At 46.0% G+C, this 12,395-nt stretch overlaps 1 protein-coding gene across 3 annotated transcripts in view; it reads right to left on the minus strand.

Annotated features, from left to right (window-relative positions):
- IL17RE (interleukin 17 receptor E) overlaps window positions 1–12,395 on the minus strand; it is a 53,985-nt gene that overhangs the window by 29,746 nt on the left and 11,844 nt on the right. The window contains exons 1-3 of one of the 3 annotated variants that reach the window (XM_077925143.1): window positions 12,077–12,092; window positions 2,627–2,763; window positions 1,259–1,413 (exon numbers count right to left, since the gene is read on the minus strand). In XM_077925143.1, coding sequence (XP_077781269.1) covers window positions 1,259–1,375 — 117 coding nt within the window. In that variant the 5' untranslated portion in view covers window positions 1,376–1,413; window positions 2,627–2,763; window positions 12,077–12,092. Of the gene's footprint in view, window positions 1–1,258; window positions 1,688–2,626; window positions 2,764–12,076; window positions 12,093–12,395 lie in introns of those variants that run through there. The other 2 variants (XM_028719698.2, XR_013392020.1) reach the window with 2 other exon arrangements.

The raw sequence follows: 12,395 nt of genomic DNA on the forward strand, positions 1-12,395 counted from the left end.
CTGAACTGGAACAAACAGCAATCCATAGAAAGCCCCATTGGAGTTTGGACTGATTCAGCAATAAACTGAGGGTTTTCTCAGGGGAAAGCGGCGGGCCAAGCACAAGTGTGGAAAAGCCCTAGGTTTTACTCAAAGTAGACCCACTGACATTAGTTAACACCCATCATAAAGAAAGAACATAAGGATCTATACATCCAATTGTTAACAGCTGCAAGGATGTTAATGGCTCAAAAGTGGAAAGGAATGGCTTTAGAAGTTCAGGATTTGGCTATAATGGCAAAAGCAACAAAGAGGAAGAATGGCAAGTGAATGTGGAAATAAATTATGGGGAAACTGGTTGTTCCTTATATGACCCCCCCCCCCCAAAAAAAAATAACTACTTCCCATGGAAGAAAATTCAAGGATGTCTGGAGGGTTTCTTAGAGGAGAATTTTATGTTAAGGTGTGTTTTCTTGCAGAATATTATGATCCGGAGCCATTTTATTTCCTAGAGCAGATTTGTTGATTTTCCTGAACGACTGTCGGATGATTACATAAATTTGAAAAATAAAAGGAAAGGAAAGAAAGAAATCGGCGTGACTTATGTTACGTCCATCGATTTGAACTGTGAGGGAAACTTAGCTGAATACTCCCTGTTGTGTGTATAACGGGGGCGGGGGGGGGGGCGGCGAGAAAAAACCAACCAGAGAGCCAAAGAGCAGGGCGACTGTCAGATTCTTCTGAGAGTCCTCCGCTGTAGGGTCCCTATCCTGCACTTCCACCATGGACAGCCCTCGCTTCAGTTGCTCTGTGGGGCACTGCAACCCTGCCTTGCTGTCACAATCGTTAACGGACTATGAACCACATTCCTGACAATACTAAGCGCGCTGCCTCTTTTCCAGTTCCCTGACGGATCACATTTGCAGATACATCGTGCCACAGCATTCTCTCTCCTCACGCTTCCCCCAAACCCCCAAAGACATTCATATAAAGAAGCAGAGGAAGCAAGAAGGACATTCTCCTGTCACCCGCATTAAAACAACAAACAAGAAAGCAGCCTGGGCAACTCTTGGCTTCAGAGAGCGCAAGGAACAGCCAGGCACTCAGAAGGGTGCCCAGCTTTATCCCATGTCCCTCTTTCCCATCAACCGATAAAGGATCGGCGCTCAAATTTTGGGGTTGCCCTGCGTCTTCAGTGTCTGAGGTCTGCAACATCCACTGCCCGCCCCTTGCCCCCAAAACAATATCGTTGCACCCGTAAAAGTAAAAACATGCTTACGAAGTTGGTGAGGAGCTGTCGGCGGGCAAGAGGCAGGTAAGTTCGGGGTGCAGCATGCAAGAGGCTCAGGAAGAAGGCGATGGGCAGCAGCAGGGCACTCGTCGTGGGCCTCCCCATGGAGTGCCGGGCTGGAGCTCAGCTAGGCCGGAACATGGCTGTTGTTAAACAGTCGAAGAGTCAGATCTCAGCACTCCTAGGCCAGGCAGCCGCAGGCAAGTCTCCACCCCTCAGTCTCTCCGTTCCCTGCTCTGCCTTGCCCCAACCTAGCCAGTCTGGCCTGCCTGCATTCCTTGGCGGCTGCTGCTGCTGCAGCTGTTCCAGCAGGGGCTGGGTGGTGTTGTTGGGACAGCCTGCGAAGCCCCACAACTCAGAGGGGTTTCGTTTCCCCTTCTGCCCCCATGTCATTGCAGGGTTCTCTGAGAGGCGGCACACAGCCCAGCTTGGCTTAATCATTTCTAGCCCTGGCTCAGGGGTTAAAGGGCAACCAGGACATGGGTGTAAACAAGGGGGGAGCAGGGAGGGGCAGCTGCTCCCCAAGCAATAAAAATACTGTATTTTTTGCTCTATAAGACTCACTTTTTCCCTCCTAAAAAGTAAGGGGAAATGTGTGTGCGTCTTATGGAGCGAATGCAGGCTGCACAGCTATCCGAGAAACCAGAACAGCAAGAGGGATTGCTGCTTTCATTGTGCAGTGATCCCTCTTGCTGTTCTGGCTTCTGAGATTCAGATATTTTTTTTTTTCTTGTTTTCCTCCTCCAAAAACTAGGTGCGTCTTGTGGTCTGGTGCGTCTTATAGAGCGAAAAATACGGTACATAGCAAACGGAGGTTCTGCCCCAGCCCCACAACAAAAGGCCACACCCCCTAACAAAAATCCTGTCTACACCGGTGAACCAGGACCTATGAATCCACTGAGAGGACTCTCCCCATGTAAACTTTTACAGCGCTAAAGCCCACCCTACGCTCCAGGCTCATGCTCAGGAGCAAAGCTTCACTCATTCCTTACAACAACCCTGCAGAGTATGCCACTATCACTCTTTGTTTTATGGAAGTGAGGATGAGGGAATGCGGCTGATCATAAAGTAGAGCTTTCCAAACTTTCTATGTTGGTGACACACTTTTTAGACACGCAGCATTGCATGACACAATAATTCAGTTTTACTGACAAACCAGAGGTGTAAACTAACCCCTTTCTAGCCCTGTGAGGAGCGTGGGGAGCGTTCGCACGGCACATCTGCACACACGACACACAAATGTGTCACGACAGAGTAAGGAAGGTTTTGTGGTAAAGTGTCATGTGGGGTCTGAATGTCCCTGCCTAATGCTTCGATCTCTGTGACGTGAGCTATTAAAAAGATAAAGAGTGTCACCTGGTTGCCTATGCAATGCAAGGACCCTGCAAGATCAGGAACAGTTGGGCTGCTTGTGCTGCCTTGCTTCTTCTGCGATTGCGAACAGGTGCAAAGAAACGGTCCTGAAGTTCGTTGGTAGTTCCCAGTTCTCTTATCTGCATGGAGGTTCGAAAGACAGATCAATCAGAGAGCCGTCAGCATCACACACATATGAAAAGTTCTGACTGGAGGAAGTTACTGTTGTTCTCATAGAATCATAGAGTTGGAATAGACCACAAGGGCCATCGAGTCCAACCCCCTGCCAAGCAGGAAACACCATCAGAGCACTCCTGACATATGGTTGTCAAGCCTCTGCTTAAAGACCTCCAAAGAAGGAGACTCCACCACACTCCTTGGCAGCAAATTCCACTGCCGAACAGCTCTTACTGTCAGGAAGTTCTTCCTAATGCTTAGGTGGAATCTTCTTTCTTGTAGTTTGGATCCATTGCTCCGTGTCCGCTTCTCTGGAGCAGCAGAAAACAACCTTTCTCCCTCCTCTATGTGACATCCTTTTATATATTTGAACATGGCTATCATATTACCCCTTAACCTCCTCTTCTCCAGGCTAAACATGCCCAGCTCCCTTAGCCGTTCCTCATAAGGCATCGTTTCCAGGCCTTTGACCATTTTGGTTGCCCTCCTCTGGACACGTTCCAGTTTGTCAGTGTCCTTGTTGAAGAACAGTGTCCTTCTCGAAGGGGACATTGCTTATACAGTGGTACCTCGGGTTAAGTAATTAATTCGTTCATAACCTGAAACTGTTCTTAACCTGAAGCACCACTTTAGCTAATGGGGCCTCCTGCTGCCGCCGAGTCGCCGGAGCACCATTTCTGTTCTCATCCTGAAGCAAATTTCTTAACCCGAGGTAATATTTCTGGGTTAGCGGAGTCTGTAACCTGAAGCGTATGTAACCCGAGGTACCACTGTATTGAAGGACAGGCGCCTAATGTTTACTTTAGGAATTCAGGGACATAAAAACTTTACTGTTTTTTATTGTGCTACTTTTCATGTTTTTGTGCAAATAAGGGACTGGAAATTTGGAACTAGTAACCAACTTTAGCGCTTTTACAAATAAAGTGAGCTAAAGATGCTTTTGGGGGAGTGAATTTTTTCGGTCAACCACCAGAAAATTGGCACTGTAATAGGGAGTGACCATATTGTGGGGGGGTTCTGTTCCTGACCCCTGCACATGTCTCATAAGCCAAGCCAAGCCCATTATGCCCTGCCCCCGTTATGCCCTCTTCTGGGTCCAAAATGACCCACACTTTGGTGGTCACACAAAATTGGACACAAGCAAAATGGTCACCGCCTGTACTTCACAAAGCACTTCAATTCATTACCAGTGGTTAGGATGAAGAGTATTCTGCTTTTTGTACGTTAGAAACCCAAGCTGCATGCAAACTGTACCTTTAAAGTACGGTATATTCAAAACACATTTCCCCTCAAAGAATTCTGGGCACTGTAGTTTCTTAAGGGTTGCTGGCATTCTAACTCTGTGAAAGGTAAACTACAGTGCCCAGAATTCTTTGAGGGCGAGAATGTGCTTCGAATGTGCTTTAAAGGCATAGTGTGCAAACACAGTATTTAACTGGAGTGAAAAATTGCTAATACAAACTGAAATTGAAGCTGAAAACAGGGAGGATGAAGGAGGGGGAGATATGCTGCCAAGATAAGAGAGGTGATGGCAAAGAAGGAAGGGAGATGAGGAAAGAGGGGAGAGGGCTTCATTTCAGATCAGCTCTTTCTCTCTCTCTCCAGATATTGGAGCAGCTTGCTTTGAATGGGAATTCTTCCTGCAGATATATTTCTTCAAAGTCACGTTTCTTAATTCTCCCTGTGAAAGCTTGGAGCCTGCAAACTACCACTCAGATCTTCTCCAACCTTTGTTCATCTTGTCAGCCATCATCCTTCTTAGATAACTGCCCCCCACGTGTTCTCCCCTCCCCGACTACCTCCTCCTAAAGCCCATTCTCAAAAGAAAAGCATCAACAGAAACCCAAAAAATTGTATGTTGGAGCCACCGCAAAGCTTCCTTTGCAATACACACACCTTGTTTGTTGAGCTTTCCTGCCGGAGCGACTCCTGTCACATCCAAACCGTACATTCAAAGCACAAATTCCTACAAAAATTCCCGGGGGAGCATGATTTAACCCTCACAGAGCTACAATTCCCAGCACCCATTACAAGCTACAGTTCCCAGGATTCTTGGAAGAAAGCTCTGAACTTTACATGTATGGTGTGGGTGGTGTTGGAGAGTTTATCCTTCCGTGGTTGCAAACCTATCAAGGCATACCTCCCAAGTCACCAGAGATCCTTCTTTAAGGCTTCAAGGTCAGCACTGCTCCTTCTCTCTCTCTCTCTCTTTCTCTCTCTCTCTCTCTCTCTCTCTCTCTCTAATGCTTTCATTTATTTTTCACGGTACGGAAGATACAGAATGAGAAAGCCATTGTTACGACAGTAAGCAACAAATAACCCGCCCCGATTAAATGACAGACTTTTGTCACGCTCGGTAATGAAGTGTCACTGGATTACTCTAAGGTCACAGCACATTTTCCCACGAGTGGATTCCTGCCACAGACTGAACCATTTATGTACTCAACTAACATTCGAAGTTGAGTTTCCCCCAGTAGCGAAACAGAGAAGTGTTTCCAAAAAGTGGATGCCTGTGTCCAGTGCCGGATTTACGTATAAGCTAAACAAGCTATAGCTTAGGGCCCCACTCTCTTGAGGCCCCCCCCAAAAAAAGTAAAAGAAAAAGAAAACTGGATGTACATTTCTAAAATATATAAGATAAATAAGAAATAAAATAAAACCTACATACAGCAGCAGTGTTTTGTGTTGTGTAGGCTCCTAGGATGAAAGTCATGGCCCCCGCCTGCTAGCCTGCTCCCTAAAATATCACTAGTTTGCTCATTTCTAGATATAGGGTGCCTACATTCTGCATGTGCAAATGGCTTTAGATACCTATTAGATCCATAAATTACCATATAGCATATATTCTTTTTTATTATTCTTTTTTTGAATATTTTATTAGTTGAATATAAGAATAACATATAATCAAATACAAGCAATAAAATAGAGTTTTCCTCCAATGCCCCCCCCCCCAAAACAGCCCCAACTACGTCCAGGTAATTACATTAGTAATATAAGCAAATGAAAAATTATTTCTACAGTTGCTGGTTTAAAAAATATCATTCCACATACTCCCATGTGTCTCAGGTGGTTTAAATGCATGTTCTTTCCTTGATGCATATGTAATAAAGAAGGACCACGTTATGTAAAAGTTATGTAGTTTCTCATGTTGTTTTCTTTCATGTACCCTTTCTGTTAACTTTTCCATCAAAATTAATTCCCAGACATAAGCATACCAAACTTCATATACGTTCACGTTTAATTTCTTCCAGTGTCTAGCAACAGCAAGACATGCTGCAGTTAGAAGATGCACAATTAAGTCTTTGTCTCTAAGATTTTGTGCTTCATCTGCAAATATAGAAAGCAATGCTATTTTGGGATCTAAATTGATCGACTGAGATGTAAATTGTTCCATTTCCTGAAATATTTTTAACCAGAAGTTTTTAATCGATGGGCATTTCTACCACATGTGTATAAATGTTCCTTCATTCCCACAATTTCTCCAGCATTGTGGAGAAATATCTTTGTCTATTTTGCTTAGCAATGTGGGATGCAAGTACCATCTGTGGGTTAGCTTTAAGGTGTTTTCTCTTATTTGGGCAGAAATAGCTCAAAAGGGGGCTTTTTGCCACATTCCTTCCCACAAACCATCATCAATCCCTTCTCCCAAGTCTCTTTCCCATCTAGTCTTTGAGATACAGCATATATTCAACACAAAAAACAGCGATAATTTGTTGTTGACAAAGGACAGCTGGAGGGTCCCATTACCTTCAGTAGCTTAGGGCCTCATCGAACCTAAATCCGGCCCTGCCTGTGTCAATGTGCACAAGCAGGCACATGTGTGGAATACTGCTCTCCCACAGCACCACCACAAGCCTGCCCAGCACTATATACCAAGGAGAGCTCCACTGGGTGACCTCCAACTACAACCCCCAATATTATTGACCACTGGCCATGCTGGCTGGGACTGATGGGAGCCGGGAGCCCACAGCATCCACAGGTTCCCACGCCGACTACCACAAGTGCAACGCTGCAAAGAGAGTGAAGGCGTCTGACTGCATCCAGGATTTTAGGTGTCACAGAGTTGCATCTTCCTGGGGGAGAAGGATGGCAGTCCTACAGCAGGTGGAAGCAAGCTCAAACGAAAGGGAGAGCGTTTCAGGGGAGCAAGTTTGAAGGCCTTTCTGCTTAGTCCTAGCCACCTTAGAACATGTGATGTCCCACCAAAGGGGTTTGAACTTACCTACCTTGGCCGACTCCCCGCCAGAGCGAATTCCCCTCCTCGCATCTCTTTCAGACAGCTACTGCACAGTCATCCCTTCCTTGCTTCTCTGACCCGTCTCCACCTACAGGTTTTTTATTTTGTGTGTGGGGTTTCTAAAAAAATTTCTAAATGAAGAACTGAAGTTGGGAAATGGGGACATGCTACAGGGTGACCTGGTTTAGCTGAGGTTTCCTGTTGGGCTGACTCTACAGGTAATGAGGACGCTCAACAGCAACTCATCAGCCGATGTGGTGAAAGGAAGCACGAGCAGAAACACTGGGTGAGAGAGAGGGTGGGGAGAGGCAGAGAGAGAGAGAGAGAGAGAGAGAGAGAGAGAGAGAGAGAGAGATTCTTCCATTGAGGGCATGTCAAGCAGCCAGCCATTCTGGCCTGGCTCTGCCACACCTGTGCTGCTCTGATCAAACATCAACATGTGGATCTTGGCTACCTCCCAAGGGCACAAATACACATTGATTAGAATGAGCAGCAGGAAGCCCTGTAGGTTACGTAGATCAGGCCAGGAAACCTGGTTTTTTTCACCCAGCTTGGGCAAGGTCCCATCGGCCCAAAACTCTAGTGTTTACATTTCAGAAACAAGAGAGTTCAGAACAGCCTGGAAGTCATGTCCTTTCTCCATTATCTAGGATGCCTGTCTGTCCCACATGACAACACTTTGCATGCATAGTATTCAAAACACCTACAACGATCTCAAGAGATTCACAGCAGACCTGGGAGGCAGGGCAGCCTTATTTATGTGTGTTGCATTAATAACCTGCCTCTTTTCTATGATAGAACTCAGGGCGGCTTTGAGATCATAGAATTGTAGAGTTGGAAGGGACCCTAAGGATCATCTAGTCCAACCCCCTGCGATGCAGGAAGATGCAGCTGTCCCAGACGGGGATCGAACCAGAAACCTTGGTGTTATCAGCACCATGCTCTCACCAACTGAGCTGTCTAGGCTTACAGGAGGTTCCAAGGCAGTTTCCCATCCAGACCTGCTTTGGTCCAGCAAGGTGGTTACTTCACGGAAAGGGTGTTTGGGGTAAAATAACAAAACTGGGTGAAATGATACTTATATGACCATTTCCAGAGGGGGCCCCCCCATGTCAGCCTGCTCTGGCCAAAACGACAAACAGGCTAGCGGTAAGGGATGGAGGGATCTGTCAATTACAGTTCTCGCAGTTTCTCATTTTCCCAAACTTAAATTCCGTTCTGCACATTTCCACAGCAATTCGTGGGTTCTTTTGTAATCCTCAGGAACGTTCATCAGCATCTTGGCAAGTATTTCTCCTAATCAACACATTTTTGTACGCAGTTTTGAATAACGTACACTTTTCTGCAAAGCAATTTCCCCAAATATAGTGGTACCTCGGGATGTGAACAGGATCCGTTCCGGGGCCCCGTTTGCATCCTGAATGGAACGTAAGATGCAACGGCATGTCTGCACGTGTGCAGGTCGTGTTTTGCCACTTCCGCACATGCGCGTGACATCATTTTGAGCGTCTGCACATGCGCGAGCGGGGAAACCCGGAAGTAACGCGCTCTGTTACTTCCAGGTTGCTGCAGAGCGCAACCTGAAGCACATTCAACCCGAGGTATGACTGTACAATGCGCTTTTATAGCAAGTAATACATTGCACACTAGTAGCTTAGAAGAAGAAGAATTGCATTTCTCCCGTATAATATATATGCATTTTTGTAAACTGCGGTTGAGAAATTCATTGCAAAATTCAGAGAAGTGTGAATTTCAAAGGACGGCTTTGTTTCAGTTTGCATATTGTTTAAGAAAGCACAAGTCCGACAGATACACCTTTAAATATGAAGTGAATAAGATTTCTCCACCATCCCAAGCTAGCAGCACCTTAAAGGCTAGCCAATTTATTACGGCACAAGATTTCATGGATCAAAGTCAACTATATCAGACGCACGATCTTAAAATGGCAGATTCGTTCATCTGATCCAGATCAGCAAGATCCTATGCCATACTATGTTGGCTAGACTATAAAGCGCCACTAAGCCATTTGTTTTTTACATGACCCTGCTAAGCGAGTTGTCGTCACTGTGAATGCTTGCACAGAACGCTTTATTTAAATGAAGGCTCACCTACCCTGGTTCAAAGGAGGCAGGGTAGGGGATTATATCAGATTACATGACTCTTGCAAACTGGAATGGGATAAGGTAAACCTAGGTTCAGTTTATGACCCAAAAGTTGTCAATTACAGTTTCGAAGGCAGAGGGCCTTCTCGGTAGTGGCGCCTGCCGCAGAGTGCCCTCCCAGCAGATGTCAAGGAAATAAACAACTATCTGACTTTTAGAAGAAATCTGAAGGCAGCCCTGTTTATGGAAGTTTTAAATGTTTGATGTTTTATTGTATTTTTAATATTATGTTGGGATAAGATTACCAGATTTTTTTTCAAAGAATCCGGGGGCACTTTTTTTAAAAAAAGACAAAAAAAAGAGTTATTTTAAAAAGTTATTTTTTAAAAAAATAAGAAATGATATCTTCTCTTCTGTGGTCTCCTCTGTCACACGGTCTTCCTCTGGGCCCCAGCCTGCTCTCTTGGCTCCTGGCTCGATTTGGGTCGCGGGGGGGGGGGTGTCAGCGGTTCCCCCAGTTGACGCGTTGGGCGTCCCCGGTTCCTCTTTGGCAGTGGCGGCGGCAGCAGCAGTCTCAGCAGCCCGGAGCCAGCCTGGTAGCGCAGTTGGCTCTGGCTGGCTTCAGGAGCTGCTCGCTGCCGTGGCGCCTGCCATTTTGCCTTGCTGGCATATGATGTGTCTTATGCCGTTGAACCAATCACGCAACATTCATTCCCTACTAATAAATCTACAACACTTAAAATATAAATCCAGGGACATTAAATGAAATCCGAGGACATTCCGGGGACAGATTTGTAAATCCGGGAAACGGGGACGTCTGGTAACCATATGTTGGGAGCCACCCAGTTGGGCAGGGTATAAATAATAAATTACTACTACTACTACTACTACTACTATTACTACTACTACTACTACAGTTTCAATGTATTACCTGGGGATTGGAGGGTCATCCTCTCAAAACCTGATTGACACGCATGTTTCCAAAAGGAAAGGCCATATATGGTTTGCGTGGAGTACATGTGAGGGGAAAGATCTCTGTCTAAAACCTTAAAAGACCTGCTGGCAGTCAGGGCTGACAAGATTAGATGGACCAATATTAAGGTGGCATCCTAAATTCATATATCTCAGCTTTCCTCGCCTTGGGTAATAGTTGTGTAAGTTAATAACATTGCTTACATAATGCTTGACAGCATTCAGAGTGCTTCCCATATATTATCTTGCGGCAATTCTGTAAGTAGTTCAGTATGATTATTCCCATACTGCAGATGGGAGAGACTGAGCTTGGGAGACAGCAGCTTGTCTAAGAATCTAGGTGAATTCATGGCAGGCGCAAGATTCAAAGCACAGATTCTGGATCTGTGGCTTTGCAACTGGGCCACTGGACTCCACTGGTTCCTAACTTTCCTTTTTACATCCTGCTGTGACATTCCTATTCAGATGGCGGAACAGTATATTTCATATCGGATGTCCACCTGGCCAGGGGTGGAAAACCTGCCTTGGTCTTCTGCTCTGTGCCTTTAATAGTAGAAATCAGGATAGGAAACCTTTTGCAACCTGGAGATAAGCATTAGCTGTTATAAGGTTCAGGAGCAAGCAAAAAAGTTGGCCAGCAAATTCCACCAGGAGTGGCCACTGGGCAGGACTTTGAAGTCCAGGGTCCCACTCGGCTTAAAAAGCAGCCCCCCCCCCAAATGCAGGAAGGCTGCCTTGCTATATTTCGAAATGCGAAGTGATACATGCTGCCGTCTAAAAGAATAATCCCCTCACCACCCTGGTTAACACCATCAAGTTCAGAATCTAAAATTATCTAACTGCACCACTGAGTTCCACAGCACTTATTTCCAAGTTAAACACAGATGATAGCTCAGTTGGTTAGAACATAATACTGATACTGTGGTACCTCGGGTTAAGAACTTAATTCGTTCTGGAGGTCCGTTCTTAACCTGAAATTGTTCTTAACCTGAGGTACCACTTTAGCTAATGGGGCCTCCTGCTGCCGCCACGCCGCCGCCGTGCTATTTCTGTTCTCATCCTGAGGTAAAGTTCTTAACGCGAGGTACTATTTCTGGGTTAGCGGAGTCTGTAACCTGAAGCGTCTGTAACCTGAAGCGTATGTAACCCGAGGTACCACTGTAGTACCTCGGGTTAAGAACTTTGCTTCAGGATGAGAACGGAAATTGTATTCCGGCGGCGCAGCAGCAGCAGGAGGCCCCATTAGCTAAAGTGGTGCTTCAGGTTAAAACAGTTTCAGGTTAAGAACGGACCTCTGGAACGAATTAAGTTCTTAATCCGAGGTACCGCTGTATTCTCAGGGTCCCTTCCAACTCTACATTTCTATGATTTTAAGTTAGTGTGCATACTGCAGCCCTCAAAATGTTCAAGGACTGACTTAATCTTCAGTCTGCTGCAGCAAAACCAGCACAGAGACTGGCGATACCTTGCAGAGGGCTCATGTCCAGGAAAAAACGTGCAACTGAAACATGCAATTAAAAAGAAAATGGCGGAACAAGACTTCTTGGGTGGCAGTTGTTACTACATCTAGCTTGATTTCGCTTTTGTTCCAAATACCAGTGCCCGAAAAAGGAGCCCCTCCCTTCTGAGGAATGAAAACTCATTAGCAGTCTTAGCATTTCAGTTGTTATTCTTATTCTTGATATCTCTGTTATGAACGGCCCACCCTTCCAGTGGCGTAGCGTGGGGGGTGCAGGGGGGGCCGGCCGCACCGGGCGCAACATCTGGGGTTAGGGCAAATCCACGGGTTAGGGGGCGCAAATCCACGGGTTAGGGGGCGCAAATCCACAGGTTAGGGGGCGCAAATTACTTGCCTTGCCCCGGGTGCTCACAACCCACACTACGCCACTGCACCCTTCACCCTAAGGTCCCGAGGCGGTTGCAACAATTAAAACACAGTGTTAAAAACGTTTCAAAACAACTTACCATCACAAGAAATAAGGCAGGTGCTAAAGACGTACAACTCGAGTGCCAAAAGCCAGAGTAAAGAGGGCATTTGCTGAAAGCGGTATATAACAAAAATGCCAAGCCACACCTCTGTGGGGAGGGAGTTCCACAATTTAGGGGCTGCCACAGAGAATGGCCTCTGCCGATCTTCACACCTGAGGTGTCTGGGGGGAAGGAGGCAGCCTGTCAGGTGTTTGTCCCATCAGAAAAGATAACACTGCAGCTATTTCTGTGCATCTCATTCTGTGGTGCCAATACGACTCCTATTTACTATATACAGCCAGGACCTTTCACCACC

Source organism: Podarcis muralis, chromosome 2, assembly GCF_964188315.1.
Source record: "Podarcis muralis chromosome 2, rPodMur119.hap1.1, whole genome shotgun sequence".
In the NCBI taxonomy this organism is placed as follows: domain Eukaryota; kingdom Metazoa; phylum Chordata; class Lepidosauria; order Squamata; family Lacertidae; genus Podarcis; species Podarcis muralis.